Source organism: Prionailurus viverrinus, chromosome A2 (genome assembly GCF_022837055.1).
Source record: "Prionailurus viverrinus isolate Anna chromosome A2, UM_Priviv_1.0, whole genome shotgun sequence".
In the NCBI taxonomy this organism is placed as follows: domain Eukaryota; kingdom Metazoa; phylum Chordata; class Mammalia; order Carnivora; family Felidae; genus Prionailurus; species Prionailurus viverrinus.
This window is the reverse complement of record NC_062562.1, coordinates 2,259,180-2,285,342: the sequence shown is the minus strand read 5'-3', so window position 1 is coordinate 2,285,342 and position 26,163 is coordinate 2,259,180. Positions and strand designations below refer to the sequence as shown.

The 26,163-nt window shown below is 61.6% G+C and overlaps 3 protein-coding genes across 7 annotated transcripts in view; all 3 read left to right on the top strand.

Moving 5' to 3' along the window:
- The first annotated feature begins 3,358 nt into the window (after nucleotides 1–3,358).
- LRG1 (leucine rich alpha-2-glycoprotein 1) lies at nucleotides 3,359–6,537 on the top strand. Its single transcript, XM_047850265.1, has 2 exons — nucleotides 3,359–3,492; nucleotides 4,419–6,537. The coding sequence occupies exons 1-2, from the start codon at nucleotides 3,440–3,442 to the stop codon at nucleotides 5,428–5,430; spliced, it is 1,065 nt and encodes a 354-aa protein (XP_047706221.1). The 5' UTR covers nucleotides 3,359–3,439; the 3' UTR covers nucleotides 5,431–6,537.
- Nucleotides 6,538–6,867: 330 nt separating this feature from the next.
- Nucleotides 6,868–14,192, top strand: PLIN5 (perilipin 5). The gene is made up of 8 exons (XM_047850264.1): nucleotides 6,868–6,923; nucleotides 7,695–7,770; nucleotides 8,304–8,499; nucleotides 9,075–9,157; nucleotides 9,692–9,872; nucleotides 11,117–11,316; nucleotides 12,715–12,831; nucleotides 13,096–14,192. The coding sequence occupies exons 2-8, from the start codon at nucleotides 7,696–7,698 to the stop codon at nucleotides 13,624–13,626; spliced, it is 1,383 nt and encodes a 460-aa protein (XP_047706220.1). The 5' UTR covers nucleotides 6,868–6,923; nucleotide 7,695; the 3' UTR covers nucleotides 13,627–14,192.
- Nucleotides 14,193–16,906: 2,714 nt separating this feature from the next.
- PLIN4 (perilipin 4) overlaps nucleotides 16,907–26,163 on the top strand; it is an 11,517-nt gene continuing 2,260 nt past the window's right edge. For 2 of the 5 annotated variants that reach the window (XR_007150388.1, XM_047850248.1), the window contains exons 1-7: nucleotides 16,907–17,108; nucleotides 17,220–17,287; nucleotides 17,813–17,948; nucleotides 18,790–18,848; nucleotides 20,735–24,437; nucleotides 24,536–24,723; nucleotides 26,066–26,152. Coding sequence is in view for 4 of the 5 variants with exons in the window: in XM_047850248.1 (XP_047706204.1) it covers nucleotides 17,237–17,287; nucleotides 17,813–17,948; nucleotides 18,790–18,848; nucleotides 20,735–24,437; nucleotides 24,536–24,723; nucleotides 26,066–26,152 (4,224 nt within the window). In the remaining variant the exon portion in view is untranslated. The remainder of the gene's footprint in view (nucleotides 17,109–17,219; nucleotides 17,288–17,812; nucleotides 17,949–18,789; nucleotides 18,849–20,734; nucleotides 24,438–24,535; nucleotides 24,724–26,065; nucleotides 26,153–26,163) is intronic. The other 3 variants (XM_047850252.1, XM_047850250.1, XM_047850249.1) reach the window with 3 other exon arrangements.

Genomic DNA, 26,163 nt, shown 5'->3' with positions numbered 1-26,163 from the left:
TGCCAGGCACCGTCGGGGACGAAGATCCCTGTCCTCATGGAGTTGGTAGCCTAGTTGGGGAGACCGGTCCTGTACTTGCAAATTAGGACTGGATTTGAAGGAGTGATGTGTGCAGTGGGGAAAAGGCCAGGTAATGTGCTAGGTAGAGGGTGAGGGTGTGGGGGGTGGCCAAGGAGGGCCTGTCGAGGTGACCCTTGAGCCGAGATGTGCTGAGTGAGAAAGCAGCTGTAGGGAGGCGTGCGGGCAGAGGGAACGGTGTGGGGGACGTGGGAACACGCTTGGAGGAGGGGGCAAGGTGGCCACAGCGGCCCCGGGAGGGGAGGCGGCAGGAGCAGGTGCAGATCAGGAGGGAGAGGAGGGCCAGGGCTAGGGGCAGGCAGGGCCCCACAGATCAGGAGCGTAAAAAAATGTTTTTATTGTGGCAAAATCCACATAAATCCACATGAATTCAAATGCACCATGGCAGTTCGGGGGCGACCAGGTGGCTCAGTTGGTTAAGCATCTGATTTGGCCTCCGGTCATGATCTCAAGGTCCGTGGGTCCGAGCCCCGCGCCGGGCTCCATGCTGGCAGCTCAGAGCCTGGAGCCTGCTTGGGATTCTGTGTCTCCCTCTCTCTCCGCCCCTCCCCTGCTTATGCTCTGTCTCTCTCTCTCTCTCTCTCTCTCAAAAGTAAACATTAAAAAAAAAATTTTTTTAAGTGCACAGGTCAGTGGCATGAGGTCCGTTCACACTGTTGGGCACCCATCCCCACCATCCATCTCCAGAACTTTCTCATCTTTTCCAAACTAAAACCCTGCCTCCATTACACATTAACTCCCCATCCTCCTCCCCCCGGCCTGATGGAGTTTAAGTGGGACAGGGAACCACCCGAGGCTTTGAAGCAGGGGCGGGCTCTGATTGCACGTTGAGAGATCTCTGTAGCATTTTGCCTTTAGGGTTCACACCCCTTCCTTCCCGCCCGCTTCCGATGAAGCACCTACTGTGTGCTGGGCTCTGGGGGTGGAGCAGTGGTCGAGTCAGATCTGGCTCCCCCTTGTCCCAGAGGAGACCGTTAGCCTAGTAAACAAATGCAAAACACCGGGAGGACATCGCCTAGCTTCTCCTGGACGCGTGAGAGGTTTGACCTACAACATTGTGTAAGTTTCAGATGTTTGATACATGCCAATATCGCACCATGAAAGGTTAACACATCCATTATTTCAGGTACTTCTGTGTGTGTGTGTGTGTGTGTGTGTGTGTGTGTGTGTGTGTGATGGGACCATTTAAGATCTACTCACCCACCGGGCGCCTGGGTGGCTCAGTCTGTTAAGCGTCCAACTCTTGACTTCAGCTCAGGTCATGATCTCAAGGTCCGTGGAATCCAGCCCTGAGTTGGGCTCTTTGCTGCCAGCGCAGAGCCTGCTTGGGATTCTCTCTCTCCCTCTCTCTGCCCCTCCCCCACTCTCTCAAAATAAATAAAATTAAAAAAAACAAAAGATCTACTCTCTTAGCAATTTTCAAGTATGTAATACAGTAACGTTAATGATAGTCACCGGGCTGTACGTTACAACTCCTGGATGTACTCAGTTTGTAACCATGCATTTGTACCCTTAGACCCACATCTCCCCATTTCCTGCACCCCCAGCTCCAGGCAGCCGCCATTCTACTCTGTTTCTAGTTTTTTTTTTTTTTATTTTAAAGAAGTTTTTTAATGTTTATTTATTTTTGAGAGAGAGAGAGAGAGAGAGACAGAGTGCAAGCAGGGGAGGAACAGAGAGAGAGAGGGAGACACGGAATCCGAGGCAGGCTCCAGGCTCCGAGCAGTGAGCACAGAGCCCCATGCGGGGCTCGAACCCACAGATCATGACCTGAGCCAAAATCGGATGCTTAATCGAATGAGCCACCCAGGCGCCCCTTCTGTCTTTTTGATACTAGCCATTCTGACAGGTGTGAGGTGGTATCTCATTGTGGTTTTGATTTACATTTCCCTGCGGATGAGTGAGGCTGAGAACCTTTCATGTACCTGTTGACCATCTGCGTGTCCGTCCCCCTCGGGAAACTATTATTCGGGTCCTTTGTCTATTTTGTGCATATCTGTTTTTGTGTGTCCATCTCAACGGGTCTGTTATTCTGTCCTGCTTTGTCTGTGTCTCTGTGTTGTATCTGTATCTGTGTATTCATGAGGGTGTTCACCCGTCTTTCTCTACGCCTGTCACGGTCAGCTTGCACGTATGTCTCTGAATCTGTGTGCCCACAAGACAGAACTCAAATTCATTCTCGCGGCTCGAGACAAAACTCTTCAGAGATTGGTCTGTGGAGAGACTGGGCCATGGCCAGGCGTGACCAAAGTCGAGGTGCATGTAAAGTTAACACATCACAGCTGAATGTTTAGAACCCAACAAGAATGAAAGCGCTGAGTAACCAAACCCGTGAGATGCAGCCAAAGCAGTTCTCAAAGGCACATTTGTAGCTTCCGGATGCATTTATTAGGGAATGAGGGAGACCCCAAACAAATAGCTCATTAGCCTTCGGATGAAGAAAGAAAGAGCAGAAGGGGCCCTTGGAGACTTGAGTTCCACTTCACGGATGTGGAAGCCGAGGCCAAGAAAAGTTAAGCCGCTCGCCTAAGATCACAAAACAGAGCAGTTTCTATAGAGCTGGGAGCCGGAGCATGATTTAGTCCCTCCCTGGCCATTGTTTGAAGACTGTGGAGACTTTAGGCATCACTCCCTTTTGAATTCTATTTTTTAGAAATTATTTCACTTGGGGGCGCCTGGGTGGCTCAGTCGGTTGAACGTCCGACTCTTGACTTTGACTCAGGTCATGCTCTCACGGTTGTGGGATTGAGCCCCCCGTCAGGCTCTGTGATGAGTGTAGAGCCTACTTGGGGTTCTCTCTCTCTCTCTCTCTCTCTCTCCCTCCCTCCCTCTGCCCCTCACTCCTGCTTGCACGCTCTCTCTTACTATTAACAAAACAAAACAAAACACCCAGAAATTATTTCATTTAGAAAAAAGGTCAACAACAATATGTCATGAATTCAAGACAAGTCCTCTTTGTTCCTTCCATTGAACTTCCTGGTTGCTTAGATTTATTGCAAAGACTAGCTCTTGCTTAGAGAGCTGTCCCTCCCCCGCCCAGGAACGGAGCCTTGCAAACGTGACCCTTGATTCCTGGCGTGGGGGGGAGTGAGGATTCAGCCCCAGAGACTCTGGGAGTACCCACCCCCCCAAAAGCAGGAGTCAGGGGGATGAAACACCAGGTAAAAGCAGGCGGAGAAGGGAGCACGGCCCTCCCCTGCCAGGAAGCAATTTTGCAATTCTGACCACCCCCCTTCCCTTGCCTGGCTCAGGTCCAGCCACTAACGGGAACGGGACGTGGGTGGGGACTTCCCTGGGGCGGGCGGCCCTGCCCCCAGTCCAGGCAGGTATAAGGCTACCTCACCGGGCTGAGCGAGCCCAGATGGAAAAAGGGGAGGCCGTCATGTCTTCTCGGAGGCCACAGCGGAAGCACAGGTGAGTCCCCCCAGCCTGCCCATGGTGGGCAGAGCTGGATTCCAGGCAGTTCCATCTGATGCACGGAGGTCACGGGGCGAGATGTAGACCCACGGGCTGGAACAGAGCGACAGGCTCTAACTGTGGACAGACTCGCTGTCACTCACACTTGCTACGGCAGTGCTCCACGGGCCACGCAGAGAGCGGGAGGCCCACCAACGCCTCCCGACCAACACCCCACCAGAGGCCTGCTGGAGGGACCGCGAGGGGCAGAAGCCCAGCCCTGGGAGGATTATGGTGCCGCCTGTAAACCACCCCACCCCAGGGCCAAATGCCTGCTCCGATCTGCACAAAGCTGGATGCGCTTTCCGTGTTCAGGGTTCCCTTTGGAGCCCTGGGTTGCCCTCGAGCACTTTGGAGCGAGATAGAGCTGGACACAGCAAGTAACCTTGTTTGGCCGGCGCTGGGCAGAAAGGGCAGAAAGTTTCCCAGAGGGGACAACTTGGGAAAGTCGGAGAAAGTTTCACGGGCAAGGGAGCATCGGAGGCGGGGCTTTGCAGGACAAGTAGGAGTTTGCTGCCCTGGCCTTCACCATATGGAGCCGGGGAGGTAAGAAATGACCCAGAAAACAAGCTAGAGCAGAAGGAATTAGCACATGTGACTGTAAATAATGGACAACCCGTTGGGGCAAGGCTGGCAATGGGGAGGGGTAACACTTATGGGTCAGAGAAACGCAGTCTTCAGAGAGTTCGGATTCTCTCTGGAACAACAGCTACCTCTGGCAGCCGTGAGGGGTGAGGGTGGAAGCGAGGAGAGGAACAGGGGGTGACTGCACTCGTCCCGGGGACCAGTGCGGTGGCATGGTCCCAGGTGGTAGACAGGAACGGGCTGGCTGATTCTGGGGACGTTCTCACCCAGCCGGGTGTCTCTTCTGTCGTTGCCCGCAGCCCCGGAGGCCTGGACTCCCGGCTTTCTAGAACGCTGCTCCTGCTGCTGCTGTCTGCGGCCTCCGCCCAGGAGGTCACCCCCAACCGTGCCGCCTGCGTGGTGTCCCATGCGGTCAACGGCAGCTCCGTCTCCTGCCACCCCCCTGCCCAAATCCCCCGCCGCTTCCCGGCCGACACCGTCTACCTGGTGGTGGAGTTCTTCAACCTCACGCGGCTGCCAGACGACACCCTCGGGGGCCTCGCTCGCCTCCAGGAACTGCACCTGTCCAGCAACCAGCTGGAGAGCCTCTCGCCCAAGTTCCTGCTGCCCGCACCTCTGCTTCAGGTGCTGGATCTAACCCGCAACCGCCTGGCCCGCCTGCCCCCCGGCCTCTTCCAGGCCTTGGCTGCTCTCCACACCCTGGTGCTGAAGGAAAACCAGCTGGAGGCTCTGGAGCCCTCGTGGCTGCTCGGCCTGAAAGCCCTGCGGCATCTGGACCTTTCCGAAAACCGCCTCCAGACCCTGCCCCCGGGGCTGTTGGCCAACGTCACCTCCCTGCGCATCCTTGACCTCAGCAATAACCAGTTGAAGGCTTTGCCCCCAGACCTTCTGAAAGGCCCCCTGCGGTTAGAAAGGCTGCATCTGGAAGGCAACGGACTGCAGGTGCTTGACGAGGGGCTCCTGGCACCCCAGCCAGACCTCCGCTACCTTTTCCTGAATGACAACAAGCTGGCCACCGTGGCAGCGGGCGCCCTCCAGGGTCTGCGGCAGCTGGACTTCCTGGATCTGTCCAACAACTTGCTTACCGGCGCGCCTAAGGGGCTCTGGGCATCCCTGGGGCAGCCCACCCGGGACATGAAGGATGGCTTTGACGTCTCTGGTAACCCCTGGATCTGTGATGGGAACCTGGAAGACCTCTACAGGTGGCTTGTGGCCAACAAAGACAAGATGTTCTCTCGGAACGCGACGCGCTGCGCTGGGCCTGAAGCCTGGAAGGGCCGGAATCTCCTGGTTGCAGCTGAGTCCCACTGAGGCCTGGGGCTGGGCTGGGCAGACAGGCCTGGGAGCACGCTGCTTGCTACTTGGCAAAGAATTCACCTCCAGCTTTCCAGAGCTGCTGGCTGGACCCGCCTGGCCCGTGCTTCCCCAAACACATCTTGGGCTCTCTGGCCTCCCGGTACCCTCTCCCAAGAAAGCCTTTCCCTGTTTTCCGGATCTCTTGGCCTCCAGGCGCCCCTAGCCTGCACGGCCTCCCTCCGGCCCAGCCCTGGCCACACTGGGGTTGTCTCTGTCTGGCTCCGTCTCCCCCACTTTGAGGGGCTCTCCGAATGCAGGGCCTGGGGCTGGGGTGCCTTCTAGCCAGCATCACTCAGTTTGGGGTCAGAACGGAGGGGTTAATAAATAACTGTGGAAAGGGACTGGGGGTACTGGAATTCAGTGTTACAAGCATCTCCCAAGTTGACTTCCTAGGTCTCCAGGATGAAGGGGAAGGAATGAAGAAAGAGGAGAGACCCAGGGCCTGGGGGCGCAGGACACAAGCTTCTAGAGCTTCTAAAGGGATTGCAGTTGGGATATGATGGCCTGTGGCTTCCCCTCTCCCTCCCCCCATCCAGGACTTAACTCCAAATAAAACCCTGACCGTTGCCCAGAGTGTCATTTGACCGGTGGATTCCTGCCACAGCTGTGTCCCGGGGAAGGTTTAAATTAAACTGGATGCTTCAGGTCTCCAAACAATTCATCATGCTGGCCGGTGACAACCTAGGGGGAGAGCCACCCAGGGCAGGCCTGAGCAGGCTGGGCAAAGCTGAAGGCTGTGTTCTCCCAACTCGCAACCTTGAGCCACCTGCCGACACAGTGCTGGGCATGCTGGAGCCTGAGTCAGACTTGGGGGACCCCTGGGTGTTCGGGGGGGGGGGGGACATGCCCAGTGTTGTCAGCTCCCTGGAAGGAGGGTCGTTGGTGGTCATTCCAGGTATGATGACGAAAGCCAGGGAGGGGCCTGGAGTCTGGCAGAGAGGGGTTTGAATCGGATCCCTCAATTTGCTCATCTGTGAAATGGGGATCCGAGGGAACGGGCGGGCCAGAATCCTGGCTGAGTTCCACGGCAGATTTTTCTAAATAAAAACGCCTTGAAGACTTGCCCAAAGTCACTCCTCAGCGACGGGGTGGGCGCTGTGATCGCCCTCCACCGTCTGCGTGGCAACGGCAGGGTGACGGGTGGCCAAACCTGGCCAACGGAAGTAGTCCAATCCTGGGGCCTCCAGCGTCGCCCAAGTTACCGTGACAACCGCGGAGCGCCTGCGAGAACCCCAAGGAAGCGCAGGGAGGTGGGCGGGTGGGCTGGGTCGCTGGAGCCCCGCCCCCGGGCCACGCCTCCACACGGCCTCTCCCCATTGGGCAGTAGGGAAGGCCCCACCCCCTCCTCCAAGAGGCTATAAGGCGGGCGGGGCCGGCGGTGGGCGGAGCCTGGAGCCCTAGTCGGGGGTCGGCGGCGGCGTCCGGGGGCTGTGGCTGCGCGCGCCCGGGTGAGTGCCACGTGGGGGCGTCCGGGAGGACCCCGCAGGTTGGGGGCTCCTGATCGGGTGGGCGGGAGAGGATCCAGCGGCGTGACAGGGGCGGGGGGTGAAGGGCTGGAGCAGGTGGCCGAGACCCTTGGCCCAGTTGGCTAAAGCTCAGGACCCAGTTGAGCGGCGACCAGGGCCCTGAGGGCACAGGGTGGGGAGAGGGGAAGAACTTCGAGCGAGCGGGGAGTCTCGGGTCGAACTCCCCACTCTGAGCCTGCTCAGATGTGTGGTCCTGGAAGCAGCATGGACCTCACCTCTGGGTGCCTCAGTTTCCCTGTCAATCCTTAGGTTTATTGGGATCCCGCAGCTACCACCTCCGCCCCTGCGGGGGGCTGCTTGTGCAGTTCTGTCCGGTGAGGGGGAGCTGGGGGGTGCGCAGGGGTAAGAGGGGCCTCTTCTCCTTTGCGGAAGAGGAAAGAGCTCAGAGAGGGGAAGGCACTTGCCCAAAGTCACACAGCAGGTAACGGCAGGATGTGAACCCCAGTCTTTCTCTCTCCAGAGCCCATGCTTTGAACCCCTGCAATGTCCCCACCTTGCCAGAGGCTCTCCGTGTGCACCCAGTGTGTGCAGAGCCCTGTGCATCCAGTGTCCGTGTCCCTCACGACGCTGCGAGGAAGGGTAGTATCATAACTCTGTTTTGAGGAAACGGAGGTTCCAGGAGGGAACAATACTTTGCCCAGCGGGACAGAGCCCAAGGCCTGGAAGGCCCTCTCACTCGGCCCTGCCCCTCAGGATGTCTGCAGCCGACATGTCAGAAGATGAGCCTGTGCGGCCCCCCAGAGACAGCCTGTGGGAGCAAGACAGGCAGGTGAGGGGCCGCCCCTCCCGAGGACAGGGCCACAGGGAGGGGTGGGGGGACCGTCCCTCCCGCGACAGTTTCGGGCCAGGGGCCCCCTCCCATGCCCATCCTTGCTGGACCTTGCGGGGGAGGGCTGCTGGCACACGCTACCCACCTCCCGGGGGGGGGGGGGCGCGGCGAGGCCCGGGGCGGGGAGCATCTCTGCAGCCACACCCGGCTCCCCTCCCCCACCTCAGGGTCTCTGCCCGGGTCTGTCTCTGTGCCCACCGTCTCGGCACTCTCAACGGCAGCAGCACGAGTGACAGCGATCACAGCACGTGCTCTGCACCGGTCCCCGTTCCAAGCGCTTCGCGCACGTCGGCTCCTTGAATCTCCCCATTTTACAGATGGGGAGGCCGGAGCCCCAAGCGAAGCGTGCAGCCCCCCCCCCACCCGCTTGCTCCGCTCGCCCCTCAACCCGGCCCAGAGAAGGGCAGCGGACCGAGGGGCGGCCGAGCTCCCCGCACCCCCTCGGGCCCCTCTGATGCCACCCGTCCCCGCAGAACGTGGTGCAGCGCGTGGTGGCCCTGCCCCTGGTCAGGACCACGTGCACCGCCGTCTTGGAGGCTTACAGTGCCGCTAAGGACAGGCACCCGCTGCTGGGCTCCGCCTGCCGCCTGGCCGAGCACTGCGTGTGTGACCTGACCGCCCGTGCCCTGGACCACGCCCAGCCGCTCCTGAGCCACCTGCAGCCCCAGCGTGAGCACCCCCCCTCCCCGCCACCGCGCCCCTGGGTCCTGCCTTTGATCTCCTGGACCTCCACCCTTAGCTGTCTGCTTGTGGCCCCCTCATTCTGTGTCCTGACGCCCTCCCTCGTGGCCTGACGTTCCTCAGGTATCTCCCTCCCCATCTGCCTCTCTGTCCTTGCCTCTGCGTGTCCTGAGCCCCACATCCCCCCCCTCCCCGGACTCCTGTGATCAGCTGAGGGGTCCAACCTGACAGAGGGGTGGGGGGCACAAGACCCTTGGCCTCACGTCTGACCCAGGAAGGGGGTCACCTCCTCCGCTCGAGGCCTCCCCCGCCTCCTTCTCAGCCAGTATGCGTGACCTTGAGCCTGCTCTCTGGGGCATCTGAGCCCGCCCTGGGCGAGGAGTCACCTTGGTGCTGGCAGCAGCCGGGTGGCAGGGCTGAGGCGGGGAGGGAAGCGCAGGTGGGGCCCGGCCTGGTGACCCACCCACACCCTAAGGGTCCCCAGCCCCTCCCAGGGTGGCCCGGGCCTCCCTCTGCCTCCCCCTACGTGTCCCTCCCTCACTCCCTGACTCTCCCCCCTCCAGTGGCCTCCGTGAACAATCTCGCCTGCAGGGGTCTGGACAAGCTGGAAGAGAAGTTGCCCTTTCTCCAGCAACCTTCGGAGACGGTGCCGTGGGGACCCAGAGGGGGCTGGGGGTGGGAAGGAGCAGGGTAACCTCCTCCGGGACCGGACCGGTCGGGACTGCACCAGCCAGATTGAAATAATCACCACCCGGGGCGGGGGAGAGGCGAAAGGGGTGACAGGCATTGAGGGCACCTGTTGGGATGAGCACTGGGTGTTGTATGGAAGCCAATTTGACAATAAATTACATTTAAAAATAGAATAGAATAGAATAGAATAGAATAGAATAGAATAGAATAGAATAATGAAATTGAAAAAAAACCCCAAAGTAATGATAATAAACAGCACCCGAGTTTACTGAGCACTTAACATGTGCCAGGTGGTGCTGGTAACGCCTTCAATGACCCTGTAAGGGAGAACTTTTATTTCCTCCATGTTTTAGAGGGGAAACTGAGTCCCAGAGCCAGGAAGGGCCAGGGACCCTGGGCACCCAGCCCCAAGGAGCTGGGGGAAGGGAAGGGAAGGGAAGGGAAGGGAAGGGAAGGGAGCCCAAACCTGGAAGGGGACCCCTCTCAGCAGGTGGTGACCTCGGCCAAGGACACGGTGGCCAGCAGTGTGACGGGCGTGGTGGGCCTGGCCCGGCAGAGCCGCCGCTGGAGTGTGGACCTGAAGCGCTCCGTGAGCCACGCCGTGGATGTCGTGCTGGGCAAGTCGGAGGAGCTGGTGGACCACTTCCTGCCCATGACCGAGGACGAGCTCGGTGAGCCCGGCTCGCGCCCACCCTGCCCCCGAATCCTCCTGCCCACTCCCCATCCCCAGAGGTTACGGATCAGAGAAGCCCGGGACTTGCCCAGGGCCACACAGCAGTTCAGGAGGAACCACACGGGGCTGGAGCCCAGGCCTGAGCCCCCCGGGCATTCCCACGGCCCCCCGCCCCACCCCCTACGAGAAAGCAGACCACGCAGACTCTAGGGCTGTACGGGGCTTACAGACTTGAGGGCCCCGGTCTCAAACTGGTGTCCCTTCCGATGGTCACACTGGCCTAAGCAGTGCCTTTAAAATGCTTTAGTGCATCGTGTGCATTTAACAATCAGATTTTGCCCTATAAATCCTGATTTGTGGCTGGTCCTCAAAAACTAAACACTTGGGCTGAACGGCATCTGCCCCTTTATACGGTTCCCGTAGCCCTGCCATTGTCACAGGGCTCCAGGCTGGCTCAGTCAGTGGAGCACGTGACTCTTGATCTTGGGTTTGTAAGTTCGAGCCACACGTTGGGGGTAGAGATTACTTTAAAAAAAAAGAAAAAATCTTAAAAAAGCAAAACAAAAAAACAGCATTCTCCAGCTTTCTACATCTTGTTTCTGACCCCAGAGACGATCTGACTTCTCTCAACCCCTGCTTTAGGGGGGCTAGAAGAACATGTCGATGCACTCCCTCCTCTGCAGAAAGGCTTTGAGGCATTTATGAGGCACCTACTGTGTGCCAAGCGTTTGTAGTATACCCTTTTTTTTTTTGGATTTTTTAAAAGTTTATTTTGAGAGAGAGAGAGAGAGAATGGGGGAGGGGCAGAGAGAGGGAGAGAGAGAATCCCAAGCAGGCGCCTCACCATCAGCGCGGAGCCCGACACGGGGCTCGAACTCACAAACCATGAGATCATGACCTGAGCCAAAGTCAAGAGTCGGACGCTTACGCAGCTGAGCCACCCAGCTCCCCATAGTATATTCTTAACAGACCGTTTCATAGAGGGGCTAAGAGTGTCTGGGTTGGAATCGCAGGTCTGCCTCTTGCAGACTGTGGGGCTTCATCGTCCCTTGCCTCAGTGTTCCTCATCTGTAAATGGGGCTAATAGCAGTGCCTACGTCATAGGGTTTGGGGAAATGAGTTGAGGCGCCTAAAGGAAAACTATAAATTTGGGAGCCCGCGGGCTCGTCAACGCACAAGGAGGGTGAGCAGACGTGGAGGGGGCGGCCACGCTGACCCCCATCCCCCCGTCCCGTCCTCCAGCGGCCCTGGCAGCGGAGGCCGAGGGCCCGGAAGTGGGGTCCGTGGAGGAGCAGAGGAGACGACAGGGCTATTTTGTGCGCCTGGGCTCCCTGTCGGCGCGGCTCCGCCACCTGGCGTATGAACACTCTCTGGGGAAACTGAGGCAGAAGAAACACCACGCCCAGGACACGCTGGCCCAGCTGCAGGAGACACTGGAGTTGGTGAGATCCTTCTGTTCACTCCCTCCCCGTGATGCCGGCCAGTGGGCGTGGATCGAGTGCCAGCTGGGGACCTGGTCCTGAGCTGGTCTGACGGGGGAGGCAAAGCCGGGCTCAGCTGCCTCCAGCCCGGTGTGTTCAAGGCTGGGGTGGAGAGGGCACATGGGTCTGGGGAGGCTCAGGGGGGTCGAGGTTCGGCCTGGGGAGACAGGAAGGGGCTTCAGTGGCGGGAGAGCCAGTAGGAGCTGGAATTTATAGGTAAAGTAGTTCAGGAGAGAAAGAAAACACCCCTCCCTTGGCTTTCCTGCCACCAATCCCGATCCACCCCAGCTTTAGGTTCAAGTCTCTGCCCTCACTGTGTGTCCCTCCCTGCTCCAAAGGAACACGGAGCCCCCACTTTTTTTTTTTAACTGTATTTATTTTGAGAGAGAGAAAACATGAGCAGGGGAGGGGAGGAGGGAGAGAGAGAATCCCAAGCAAGCTCTGCACGCTCAGCGCAGAGCCCCAGGCGGGGCTCGAACTCACAAACCGGGAGATCGTGACCTGAGCGGAAGTCAGAGCTTAATCCACGGAGCCACCCAGGGGCCCGCGGGAGCTCCCGCTTGGCTCAGCTTGATGACGTCAGACACCCCCAACCTGCTCCCGCATCTGAACCTCCATTCACCTGGGGGGGGGGGTCAGGTCTCGACTTCCCGCCTGTCGCACCCACACCAGGCACCTCAGCCGGGATGCTGGCTCCGCCCACAGGTCCCCTTCCCCTTCCTCATCCCCAGGCCCAGCCCCCCAAGCGGCACCTGGTCCCCCAGCTCCGTCCGGGTCCCAGGCTGTCGTCCCCGCAGCGGCCACCAGAGGGCGCCGATGAGCGCCCGAGTGGGTTTCTATCCCTGAACACCATGTCCTCAAGGTCGGGTGTCAGAACGGGCTTCCTTTTTAAGGCTGAACAATACCCCAGAGTACAGATGGACCACAATTCCTGTCTTCTAATACCTGCCCCGTCCTGGGCACCGAAGGCACAGTGGCCCCTTCAGGACGCTCAAAGCGCAGCAGGGGAATGAAGGTCATGATGAAAAAACATACCAGGCGCTGGGGCATCTGCCCAGCCAGGAGGCAGGGAGGGAAGACTTCCGTCCGCTCGGAAACACTGGAATGAGCCAGGCAGGGGTGTGGGGCGGAGGGAGGAGTGCAGCCAGCCCACCGGCCAGCGTGGCCGAAGTGAGTCTGAGCGACGGCGTCTGGCCAAGAGCAGAGGAGAGAACGGGCCGGTTGGCCAGGCTGGATCAGCAGGGGAAGGTTGCAGGGAAGAATGTTCTCTACATGGTTATCGAGACCAGATCCACGCTAGGGTCCTGGCTCCCCCGAGCCCCCGGATCCTCAGCTCCACCCCCGCCCCTGTCCCCTCAGATCAACCTCATGCAGGGTGGGGCCACACCCACTGCCCCCGCCCGCCCTGGGAAGGTGCAGGAGCTCTGGGAGGACTGGAGCCAGCGCTCCCCAGAAAACGGCCGTCGCCGCAGCCAGGTAGGGTGGCGGCGAGAGGGTGGGCGGGGGGGGGGGGTGCGAGGGGGCGTTCTGGATCTATCCAGGGTGGCCGGGAGGGGGGGAGGGGTGGGGCCGGGCTCCAGCCGTCTCAAACCAAGGGCTGAGGTCAGCGGTTTGGAGTGTCCACGGGGAAGCTGGCCGGATGGTCCTACGGGGTGCCCTGTGGGGAAACTGAGGCAGGGCGCTGGTCCTGGGGGGGCGCGCGCCCGTCGGGGACGCTGAGGCCCCTCCCCTCCCCCGCAGGCAGAGCTGGAGACGCTGGTCCTGTCCCGGAGTCTGATGCGGGAGCTGCAGGGCACAATGGACGCGCTGGAGACCAGCGTGCGGGGCCTGCCCCCCAGCGCCCAGGAGAAGGTGGCCGAGGTGCGGCGCAGCGTGGACGCCCTGCAGTCCGCGTTCGCCGACGCCCGCTGCTTCGGCGATGTGCCGGCGGCCGCCCTGGCCGAGGGCCGGGGCAGCGTGGCCCGGGCCCACGCCTGCGTGGACGAGCTCCTGGAGCTGGTGGTGCAGGCCGTGCCGCTGCCCTGGCTGGTGGGGCCCTTCGCGCCCATCCTCGTGGAGCGGCCCGCGCCCCCGCCTGACTTGGAGGCTCTGGTGGACGAGGTCGTGGGGGGCCCTGACCCCCGCTGGGCTCACCTGGACTGGCCGGCCCAGCAGAGAGCCTGGGAAGCCGATCACGGGGACGGGCCAGCCCTCCCAGACGACACTTCCAAGGAGGAACCCACGCCCCCCAGCCGCGCCAAGCACACCCTGATGCCAGAGCTGGACTTCTGACCAGATGGGGCCACGGGGCAGCAGGCGCGGCCCTCGGGAGGTCGCCCTGCACCCTCCCCCCCACCACCACCCCGAGGTCCCTGCTGCCCCCTAGTGGCCATGCACGTGCACTAACAGGCCGCAAGGGGGAGGTCGCCCTGCCCCCCCCCCCCAGGTCCCCGCTGCCCCCTAGTGGCCATGAATATGCACTAACGGACTGCGCGGTGGCCTTGGCCCAGGTGCGCGGTGGGGGTGGGGGGCTAAATTCAGACGCCTAGACCGGCTTCACTGATCTCAGACGCTCCCCACTCTTTCCCTTGGACACAGGGGGACTGGAGCCCAATTCAGGTCTCATTTGCCCCAAGCTGGGTGCCTCTGTCTGTGGTCCCCGCCCCTGCACCCCCCAAAACAGCGGATCAAAACTCCCCAAAGAAACACAGTTTGCCCAGCGGCCGTCTGGGGGTTCGGAAAAGTAGGCACCCTCCCTCCAACCCCCAGCTTGTACATCCTGGACGGGGCGGGGTGGGGGGAGGGGGGAGTCCCTGAGAATATCCAGCTTCGTCCGCTGGGCCTACTGGATCCACTGATTTGCCCTTTGGGGTCCACGCTCCAGAATAAAGGTGCTTTGTGTTGTCCAAAGGCCTATGGCCTCCGTTCAGGTCGGGGTGGGTGTTGGTTCCAGGGTGCGGGGGGCCTCAGGCGTGTGGGGCCGCAAGGCCCAAGCCAGGGTTCAAGGTTTGAAAGGAGTGATAACTCCTCCCCGGGCCTGCGGGGGCTCATCATGCTGCGATTCCTCCAGCCGCACTGGTCCGGATGGGGCAGACCAAGGTGGGGGAAGGGCCACAGGCCAGTCTCCTGGGGGCCCTCCCATCCTTTCACCGAATTCTCAGCCGCCCCCGAGACTCCCCTGTGGCCGGGTGGGGTGTTAGGAAACCACGGTCTGATGTGGTGAGGTCAGGGTGGCCCCTGGCTTCCCTAGGACCTGGCCCAGGGGCGGTTCTGGGAGGTCGGACCACTTCCCACCGGCCGGATTCGCTTCCCTGCCCCTGCGTAGAAACCTCCATGGCTCCCAGTCACCCTCAGACCAAATATCCAAACTCCTCTGCTGAGGCCGTGCCCTCCCACCCTCCCACCCGTCTCTCGGACTCGTCCATGTGGTAGCCCCAGCTCCAATGCCGCCGCCTCCAGGAAGCTCTCCCTCACTCCACCCCAGGGGCCTAGCTCTGACAGTTCACCTTCTTGGGACTCCAAGCCCCCTCCACCTGCACTTGGAGCCACAGGCAACCTTGCCTTCTCTTCCCCTGGTGAGGCTGGGGGCTCCCGGAGGGCCAGGCTAGGTGAGGATGGGCAGAGTGGCACCCAGGAAGGGCATTTTGGCAGAGGGAAGGGCTCAGGCAGAGGCACGGCAGTGGGGGAATCAGTCTGACAGGAACAGAGTGGGGAGAGAAAGATAATGGGTCGAGGTGAGTCTGGGAGTGGGTGGAGCAGTAGATAAGGTCCTGGGGTCGAGTCTCAGCCTTGCCTACGCCTGGGTGGGCAAGCTCCTTCCCTTGCTGAGCTGTGCCCGGCAGGGAGCAAACCAGATACGAATCCTGCCCTCGGGGACCCCACAATACAGTGGGAGAGACAGACGATAAACAAGAAACAGACGGAAATCGTCTTGGTGTTAGTAGGTGATGAAAAACCTAACAGGGCTGAGGGATGGGGAGCGTGTGAGGGCAGGAGGAGGGGTGTATATTTTTTAACAGGGGACGAAGGGGCCAAGAAGACTTGTCTGAGGAGGTGAGATAGAAGCAAAGACCAAGGAGCGTTCCAGGCAGGGGGCACCACCGGTGCAAAGGTCCTGGGGCAGCAGCGGGCCGAGTGTGTTGGAGGAACAGTGAGGAGGCCCGTGTGTTTGCAGCAGAGTGAGTCAAGGGGAGAAAGGGAAGAGGGGAGGACAGGGAGGTGATGGGGCCAGGGGCGGGAGGAGGACTCAGGTTTTCCCCCAGGGAGGGCAGAGGCTTGGGGGGCTGTGGGCAGAGGGGGGCGGTGTTTACGGGCACTTTGATGGTCTTTGCTGGGTTTCTCCGCCATCGTTGTGCCGCGGCGGCCCTGTGGGAAGGGGAGGGGCCCACCCAGGGGTTCCCGCCTCCCCTGCCACCTTTGGGAAGCGTTGGCTGGGAGGACAGAGTTTGGGGGACGTCCGCCTTTTGTTCCCCAACTGTTTGGTAAACACGCGATTGCTCCAAGGAGATGACCTGGGGGTCATCGGGCTGTGTCTGAACCCTCCCTCCTCCCAGCTCAGCGCCCAGAACGGCCAACTGGGTCTCCACCAGCGTGCAGCTGGGGCCCCTGTCCCAGGAGCGGGCAGGGGGGAGACTTAGCTCGGGGACAGAGGTCACTTCTCTGCTGGCCTGTGCCCCTACTCACCGTCAGCCCACCCTGTACACAGGCTCTGGGTCTGGGTTTGAATCCTGTCCCTGCCACTTCCTGGCTCTGTGGTCTCCGGCCCAGGATGCCTCCTCCAGGAAGCCACCCTGGGTTGTCCCAAGCCCACCAGGCCGGCATCTCACTGCCAGGATCCCCCTGTTCTTTCGGCACTCTGTATCCATCCGCATTTTGGCCCTAATTTATCAAGGGAAGTCCCTCCCGGAGAGTGACGCATCCCCTCCCTGCTCAGGCGAGACCGGGCTCCTCTCTCCCCGCCCGGGCGATGCGAAGCTCACGTTTGTTGAGTCCCTGCTCGGTACCCGGCACTGGGGTAAACAGGTCCCATGCTTGACCACATTTCACACTCGGAACTATCCTATGAGCTGGCCCATCCAGCCAAACGTCCCTTACAGGCTGACCGTGTGCCAGGTACATTTCTGCCGCAGGAGACGTAGCTCGGAGTGAAACAGGCCTGAGGGAGGGGAGCTGTGCGTTGTGGGGAAGGGCTCGCCGGGTAGCGAGAACAGCATGTGCAAAGGTCCCGGGGCAGCACCATGCCTGGCGTGCTGGAGGAACCGTGAGGAGTCCCGCGTGGCTGGAGGAGAGCGGGCGAGGGGGAGAGAGCTGGAGGAGGGGAGGGCAGGCAGAAAGCAGGACCCCGCGGGCCACGGGGAGGGCGTCTGGAAGAGGAACCTGAGGCCGGTGGATGGTAACTGGCCAAGGGGTCGCGGCAGAGCAGAGCTCTGAAGTGTACTTCGTGGGTGGAAACCGGAGGCCGAGACAGCATGTGGGCAGTGCCTTGGGGGCAGGGGATGGTCCGCAAATCCCTCGGCCTTGCCGGGGGTGGGGGGGCGTGCCGTGGGCAGAGGCCGCCCGGTGCGGATAGCAGGGGAAAGGTCCTGGGCCCGGGGCCCACGCAGGGCTGGGCAGGCTGCACGTGACCGCCCAAGGCCCTCCCCCGGCCCGCTGGCCGCCTGCCTCTGCCGGCCGGGCCTGGGCCTGCCCCAGACCCTATAAGGCCTGGTAGCCGAGAGCAGAGCCAGCCCCCAGCTGCACCGCCTGTGGCTCTGAGGGACCCTCACGCACCCCAGGTGAGCAACGCCAGGGTGAGGCTGGGCCGGAGGGGTGTGGCCGGCACGGGAGGGGTGCGGCAGGAGGCCCGGGAGCCCCCCGATTCACACACCCTCTCCGCCCCTTTCCAGCTGCTCAGAATATTACTATGTCTGCCCAAGATGAAGGAGGCCGGGATCCTCCCAAACCCAAGGGCAAGGTGAGGGGAGGTGCGGTGGGGGAGATCCCTGCCAGGACCTGGGGACCCCCGGGAACCTTGGGAAGGTGACCTTCACGGTACCGGGGTCCGGAGGGCCTGGGAAGGGTGGGGTGGGAAGGCTCTGCGAGCCATGGTACCAACTGTCCCCTCCGGTCCCAAGCTGAAGGGTGGGGGGAGCGGGGGGGGACACAAGCAACCCTCAGCTCCTTCTCTACCCATGTGATCTGGAAACAGCCATGGCCCCTCTCTGGGCCTCAGTTTCCCCACCCGTGAAATGGGGGGGCCGTGGAGGGAAAAGGCCTCTGGAGACCCGGAGGATGAACTTTTCCTCTGTCTATGGGAGGCAGGCCGACTCTGCCCGTGGCCCAGGCAAAGAAACTGAGACTCAGAGAGGCTAAGACACCCTCCTGGGGTCTACCCAGGATGAAGGGCCCGAGGGGATGCAGGAACCCAGTGCTGTCCAAGGCATTCCCCCCACCCTGCCAGAGCCTGGCCCTGCTAACGCTTCCCCCCTGCCCCGTGTAGACCCTGGGAAGTTTCTTGGGGTCCCTGCCTGGCTTCAGTTCTGCCCGGAACCTCGTGGCCAGCGCCCACAGTTCTGCGAGAGAGGTCCGGCCGGTCGCCGACCCTGCGGGTGCATCCCCGCAGCCCCAGGCTCAGGGTGAGTGGACATCTCCGTGGGGGGGGGGGCGGCTCTAGAGGCGGGTCCCGGGAATAAACATCCCCGAGCAGGGACTTTTGATCATTTGTGGGGGGAGTGGGGGTTCACACGTGCCGGCATCACCTCAACAGACACTCCAGGCTGGCGTGCCCAGGTGGCACCAGATGGGGGAAACTGAGGCCTAAATAGGGCAGCAACAGCGAGGGTGTGGACACAGCCTGTCTCTCAACCCCTCCCCTGCATCCCACCCCATTTCTGATGCACCAGGGACTGGGCGCTCCCCGTGTCTGAGCTCACTGAAGGTTCCCATCCTGGTTCCCAGCAAAGGGGGCTGGCTTCCCTGGGGTCACATAGCCTTGGCGGCAGGGGCTGGGGGGGAGGGAGCGGGGGACTCTCTATCCTCCATTTGCTCAGCGGGGCTGATGCAGGGGAGCGTGGGCCTCGAAGCTTGCTCGCTCACTCTGCGCCCAGCGCCCCAGGGCAGTGACTCCTGCCCCACATACCCAGGCCAGACAGGCAGCTGCGGCTGGGGCGGGGCCCTTAATACCCTTCCTGGGGTCCCCTCCGGGGTGAGTGTCCAGCGCCCGGGACCCGGGCGTAGAAAACTCCAGAGAACTCCCGTACCAGCAGCCCAAAGCCCCAGGGCTCCAGGGGAGCCTCCGGCAGGGCTCAGTCACTGGTTGTCGATGTCACCTCCTGCTGTCCCTGGCAGGGCGGCTGGGACATTCCTGACCTTTCAGGCTGTGCCCACCAATTACGCAACGGGCCCCGGGCCCGTTGGCTGATGCCAGCCCACGTCCCTCGCCCTTCCTGGTTGCCTGACCAGCTCCTGTGCCCACAGCAGCCACCAACCTGGAGCAGACGGCCGGCGGGGAGAAGCAGCCGCCGCCTTCGGAGAAGGTGAGAGGGGCTGGTGGACCTGAGGCCTGATGGCCTCCGCCTCCTTCTGGGGAGGTTTCGGTTCCTGCCTTCTGAGGGGGTTGTCGTAGGCCAAGGGGAGGGCAGACACCCCAGTGCGTCCTGCTGTGGGATTCCAGGAGTAGTCTCCCCTCTGAGCTTCCGTGTCCACCTCTGCAAAATGTGTGCAATGCTGACCACCGCCCCCCTGCCCGGCGCGGCAAGGCTGCGCACGGCCTCCCGCTCTAGCAATAAGGGGCCGGAAACACTGGCACCTCAGCGCACGCCAGGCTTGGGGCTGCGTGCTTTCTGTGTGCCGCTTACTGGTGAACCTGCCCCGCGAGGAAGGGAGCGAGAGTACCCCACACGACAGCCAAAAAGCACAGAGAAGCCGAGCCGCTTGCTGAAGGTCACACAGCCAGGCGCGGCTAGGGAACCTTCCTGCACCTTCCATCCATCTCAGATGAACGGGGCTCTCCCCTCGCTATCACGTCCCCAAGGCTGGGCCAGACGGAGTGACTGATGCGCGACCGCTAAGGGCCACAGCAGGGCGCCACAGCCCTGTTAGGACTGCTTCACTGGGCACGCCTAAGCGCCCATCCTGGAGTCTTTTTTATTTTTCTTTAAAGTTTACTTATTTATGTTGAGAGAGAGCGCGAGTGAGAGTGGGGGAAGGGCAGAGAGAGAGGGAGAGAGAGAGAATCCCAAGCAGGCTCTGCACCGTCAGTGCCGATCCCGATTCGGGGCTCGAAATCACGAACTGCGAAATCGTGACCTGAGCCGAAGTCGGACCCTTCACGGACTGGGCCACCCAGGCGCCACCCGCCCACCCCACCCCCCGCCCCCCTGCAGTCTTACTCCACTCCCCTCTGCCCTCAGCTCAAGGAACGAGGAACACCAGTGGCCCTTCTGGCCCAGATTACAACAGACCGGGACAGCCAAGGCCACACCCTGTTCCCTCCCCGTCTTAGTCTCAGTCTCCTGCAAAGTGCTTCAGGCACCTTGACTCCCTTCCTCCCCAATCCTTGAAGGAGGCGTTGTGTTAGTCACCGGGCTTCAGCCAAACAGCTCAGAGGGGATGTGTCTTGCCTGAGGTCACACAGCGGGGGGCTAGGGAGGGGGCGGAGGGCTGAGATTCGAACTCAGGTCTCTGCAGGCACACAGCCCAAGTGCCCCCTTGAAACGAGGCAGGGTAGCAGGTGGGCAGAGGTAAGAACAAAATTTCGGGGCTCCCTCCATCTCAGCATCGTGGCCGTTTGCGGCCAGATCCCTCCTGGTTGTGGCGCGTCCTGGGCACTGCGGGGGGGGATTGCACGGCATCCCTGTGCCCTGCTCGCTCGACGCCTGGGGCACCCTGTCCCCGAGTCGTGGCGACCACAGATGTCCGCAGACGCCACCCAGGGTCCCCCGGAGGGTAGAATCACCCCGGTTAAGAAGCTCTGGATTAAAAACAGCACGCTTGTGGTTGAAAGCGAGTGGTGGCGACTCAGGCCACCACAACCCTTTGTTAGTTTGACCAGATGAGAGAAACTGCCCTTTGAAGAGTAGGCAAGACGAACCAACTATGTCACCCAGCAACCGTCACTGAGCCCAAGGCCAGGGGACTTTGGCAGAGGTTCTGGAGGTGTGGGGACCAGCCGCTGGCAGTGGGGATCTATTCAATCAGGGGCGCCACCCAGCGCTGTGACAGAGCTCGCGAAGGCCGGGCCCTGGAAGGCCATGGCTGGATGACAGTGTGAGAGCAGAGTAGGTACAGGTGGGAGGCGACGGGCAGACTCTCTGGGTGACGGTCCTTCGCCCTAATGCACGCGAGGGACCAGGCTGGCTGAAGTCTGGGGTGCGGAGCGCCTCGGGCTCTCCTCTTGACCACGCGTGTCCTTTCTTACCAGATGACTTCTGGGGCAAAGGACCTGGTGAGCTCCAAGATGAGTAAGACCAAGGACACCATCTCCTCCGGGATGGCCAGCGTGGTGGACACAGCTAAAGGTGTGATGCACGGAGGCCTGGGCATGACCCGGTCTGCCCTCTCAGGTGCCAAGGAGACTGTGGCCAGTGGCGTCACAGGGGCAGTGGGTGTGGCTAAGGGCACGGTCCAGACCGGCCTGGACACTTCGAAGACCGTCCTGACAGGCACCAAGGACACCGTGTGCAGTGGGGTGACTGGAGCCATGAATGTGGCCAAAGGGGCTGTCCAGACCGGCCTGGACACTTCAAAGACCGTCCTGACGGGCACCAAGGACACCCTATCTACTGGGCTCACAGGTGCACTGGGCATGGCCAAGGGCACGGTCCAGACCGGCCTGGACGCCACCAAGAATATTGTCACAGGCACCAAAGACACCGTGTCCGCTGGGGTGACAGGGGCAGTGACCATGGCCAAGGGCACCGTCCAGACCGGCCTGGACACTTCAAAGACCATCCTGATGGGTACCAAGGACACTGTGTCCACGGGGCTCTCAGGGGCAGTGAACATGGCCAAGGGCACCGTCCAGACCGGCCTGGACACCACCAGGAATATTGTCACAGGCACCAAAGACACCGTGTCCACGGGGCTCTCAGGGGCAATGAACGTGGCCAAGGGCACCGTCCAGACTGGCCTGGACACCACCAAGGCTGTCCTGACGGGCACCAAGGACACCGTGTGCAGTGGGATGACTGGAGCCATGAATGTGGCCAAAGGGGCTGTCCAGACCGGCCTGGACACTTCAAAGACCGTCCTGACGGGCACCAAGGACACCCTATCTACTGGGCTCACAGGCGCACTGGGCATGGCCAAGGGCACGGTCCAGACCGGCCTGGACACCACCAAGAATATTGTCACAGGAACCAAAGACACCGTGTCCGCTGGGGTGACAGGGGCAGTGACCATGGCCAAGGGCACCGTCCAGACCGGCCTGGACACTTCAAAGACCGTCCTGACGGGCACCAAGGACACCGTGTGCAGTGGGGTGACTGGAGCCATGAATGTGGCCAAAGGGGCTGTCCAGACCGGCCTGGACACTTCAAAGACCGTCCTGACGGGCACCAAGGACACCCTATCTACTGGGCTCACAGGTGCACTGGGCATGGCCAAGGGCACGGTCCAGACCGGCCTGGACACCACCAAGAATATTGTCACAGGCACCAAAGACACCGTGTCCGCTGGGGTGACAGGGGCAGTGACCATGGCCAAGGGCACCGTCCAGACCGGCCTGGACACTTCAAAGACTGTCCTGACGGGCACCAAGGACACCCTATCTACTGGGCTCACAGGTGCACTGGGTATGGCCAAGGGCACGGTCCAGACCGGCCTGGACACTTCAAAGACCGTCCTGACGGGCACCAAGGACACCGTGTGCAGTGGGGTGACTGGAGCCATGAATGTGGCCAAAGGGGCTGTCCAGACCGGCCTGGACACTTCAAAGACCGTCCTGACGGGCACCAAGGACACCCTATCTACTGGGCTCACAGGTGCACTGGGCATGGCCAAGGGCACCGTCCAGACCGGCCTGGACACCACCAGGAATATTGTCACAGGCACCAAAGACACCGTGTCCACGGGGCTCTCAGGGGCAATGAACGTGGCCAAGGGCACCGTCCAGACTGGCCTGGACACCACCAAGGCTGTCCTGACGGGCACCAAGGACACCGTGTGCAGTGGGGTGACTGGAGCCATGAATGTGGCCAAAGGGGCTGTCCAGACCGGCCTGGACACTTCAAAGACCGTCCTGACGGGCACCAAGGACACCCTATCTACTGGGCTCACAGGTGCACTGGGCATGGCCAAGGGCACGGTCCAGACCGGCCTGGACACCACCAAGAATATTGTCACAGGCACCAAAGACACCGTGTCCGCTGGGGTGACAGGGGCAGTGACCATGGCCAAGGGCACCGTCCAGACCGGCCTGGACACTTCAAAGACCGTCCTGACGGGCACCAAGGACACCGTGTGCAGTGGGGTGACTGGAGCCATGAATGTGGCCAAAGGGGCTGTCCAGACCGGCCTGGACACTTCAAAGACCGTCCTGACGGGCACCAAGGACACCCTATCTACTGGGCTCACAGGCGCACTGGGCATGGCCAAGGGCACGGTCCAGACCGGCCTGGACACCACCAAGAATATTGTCACAGGCACCAAAGACACCGTGTCCGCTGGGGTGACAGGGGCAGTGACCATGGCCAAGGGCACCGTCCAGACCGGCCTGGACACTTCAAAGACCGTCCTGACGGGCACCAAGGACACCCTATCTACTGGGCTCACAGGCGCACTGGGCATGGCCAAGGGCACGGTCCAGACCGGCCTGGACACTTCAAAGACCGTCCTGACGGGCACCAAGGACACCGTGTGCAGTGGGGTGACTGGAGCCATGAATGTGGCCAAAGGGGCTGTCCAGACCGGCCTGGACACTTCAAAGACCGTCCTGACGGGCACCAAGGACACCCTATCTACTGGGCTCACAGGTGCACTGGGCATGGCCAAGGGCACCGTCCAGACCGGCCTGGACACCACCAAGAATATTGTCACAGGCACCAAGGACACCCTATCTACTGGGCTCACAGGCGCACTGGACGTGGCCAAGGGCACCGTCCAGACCGGCCTGGACACCACCAAGAATATTGTCACAGGCACCAAAGACACCGTGTCCGCTGGGGTGACAGGGGCAGTGAACATGGCCAAGGGCACCGTCCAGACCGGCCTGGACACCACCAGGAATATTGTCACAGGCACCAAGGACACCCTATCTACTGGGCTCACAGGTGCACTGGGCATGGCCAAGGGCACCGTCCAGACCGGCCTGGAAACCACCAAGAATATTGTCACAGGCACCAAAGACACCGTGTCCGCTGGGGTGACAGGGGCAGTGAACATGGCCAAGGGCACTGTCCAGACCGGCCTGGACACTTCAAAGACCGTCCTGACGGGCACCAAGGACACCCTATCTACTGGGCTCACAGGCGCACTGGGTGTGGCCAAGGGCACCGTCCAGACCGGCCTGGAAACCACCAAGAATATTGTCACAGGCACCAAAGACACCGTGTCCGCTGGGGTGACAGGGGCAGTGAACATGGCCATGGGCACTGTCCAGACCGGCCTGGACACTTCAAAGACTGTCCTGACGGGCACCAAGGACACCCTATCTACTGGGCTCACAGGCGCACTGGGCGTGGCCAAGGGCACCGTCCAGACCGGCCTGGACATCACCAAGAATATTGTCACAGGCACCAAAGACACAGTGTCCGCTGGGGTGACAGGGGCAGGGAACGTGGCCAAGGGGGCAGTGCAGACTGGTCTCGGCACCATCCAGAACTGGTTACCTGGCACCCGGGACCCTGCGTGGGGCGGACTCACCAGCTCCAGTGCCCCCCGCAAAGGAGGGGAAGCTCTGTCCCCCGGAGTATCCAGCGCCCCGGACACACTTGGTGCAGGCCTGGACCTTGTCCGGGAAGCCACCGCTGAAGCAACACGTCCCCAGGGGGCCACCCTGGGCAGGGAGGATGCGGGGCACGTGGCCACCGCGCGCGGCCATGAAGGACCCACGAGCTTCGCGACACTCCGGGACGAGCTGAAGGAGCTGGGGGATGTCTTCCAGCCCCTGGATGCCGAGGAGCAAGGTAAGAACGGCATGGCCGGCCCACCTCCCACGGGGCTGGACTTCTGTAAAACCCAAGCCCGGGGCCTCTCGGATCCAGTGATGCCCTCTTCCCTGCAGCCCAGCTTGCCGCCTCCGAGCCTGAGCCAAGGGTGCTCACGGCCGACCAGCGCAGCTACTTTGTGCGTCTGGGCGACCTGGCCCCCCGCTTCCGCCAGCGGGCTTTTGAGCACGCCCTGAGCCACCTGCAACACGGCCAGTTCCAGGCCAGGGCCGCGCTGGCCCAGCTGGAGGACGCCTTCAAGCTGGTAAGAGCCTTCCCCTCCCCACGCTCCCCCATCCACGTGTGGTGACCCGACGGGCATCTACTGAGCCCCACGGAGGCTTCTCCACGGCGGACAGCTAACGTGTCGGCTCCTGCTCTGCGCCAGAGGCGGAGCTGAGCCCAGTCCAGCGGCAGCCCCCTGTGGCCAGTGCAGACGGCGAGGGTCCCCCAGCTCTGAGGACCTCGCGGTCTCCAAGGTCATGGCTCTTAGATGTTTAGATACACATGCAGTGAAGAACTCAGCAATGCTGCCCGAATCCAGATCCCCAGGCTACACCCACACAACGGTGATTTCAGTCGGCGCCCCACGGTCTCTGGTGGGCCACAGCACGAAGACCGCGGGTCCGATCCAGCGGGATCTCCACGGGAGTGAACAGGCCCCTGGGACACTGGGCCGTGTCTGGGGACATCTGTGGCTGTCACAACTGCAGGAAATGGTGCTCCTGGCCTTGAGTGGGTGGGGTCAGGGATGCTGCTCAGCCCCCCACCCCCACCCCCAGTGCCCAGGACACCAATAGTACAGCACACAGAATGATCCAGAACCAGTGCCAGTGTTAGCAGTGCCGCGGAGGGGAAAGCCAGGGTCAATTATGGGGGAAAAATAACAAGTAAAGCCGTGCTCACCCCAGACACCAGAATGCATCTCCAAGCGGTTAGACGGCACCACCCAGGGTGACCTCAAGGTCTGTAAGTCACTGCCCTGTGTGTGCAGCCTCCCACGACCTCAGCAGGTGAGAGGTGGTCAACATAATGTAAAGGCTCCTGGGGGCCAGTGGAACCCCTTAACCTAGGAAGTGTCCCCTGGGGGGGTGATTCTGTTCCCAGGGACACTTGGCAATCTGTGGGGATGTCTGTGGTTGTCACAACCGGGGCGGGGGGGGGGGGGGACTCCTGGCATGGAGGAGGTGGGGACCAGGGATGCCCCCCAGCAACCCCCCCGGCACCCAGGACTGAGGAGTGGCCTGACCCCACCTAGGTTTTTCTAGGGGGTCCCTAGCTGCTGATGGGAGAACGGGCTGGACCCGGGAGATTCCTGCAAAACTCCCAGCACGTGATGGACAGTGGGGCCTCTGGGGTGGCTTCCATGGCAGCAAGAGGCACCCGGTTCAGAATGCGCCTCCGAAGCAGGGATGTGGGACACGAGAGAGGGGGACTCTGTAAGGCACCTCAGAGACCTTTTAATTCGTTTCTTATTAAAGGATTTTATTTTTTTGTGGCTTTTCCACCATGCCCGGGAAAGGTCTAGACGTGAGGCTCCAGGGCCAGACCCAAACGTCCCCAGGGGACCAGCTGCAATTTCTCCGCTGGCGTCTCTTTCTTTCTAGATTCAGAAGGCCGAGCGGGCTCCAGAGGGCCAGTCACCTCCAGACCAGGGTCCGAGCAGCAGAGCGGAGGAAGGCGCTACCCAAGAGGTGCGTAACCC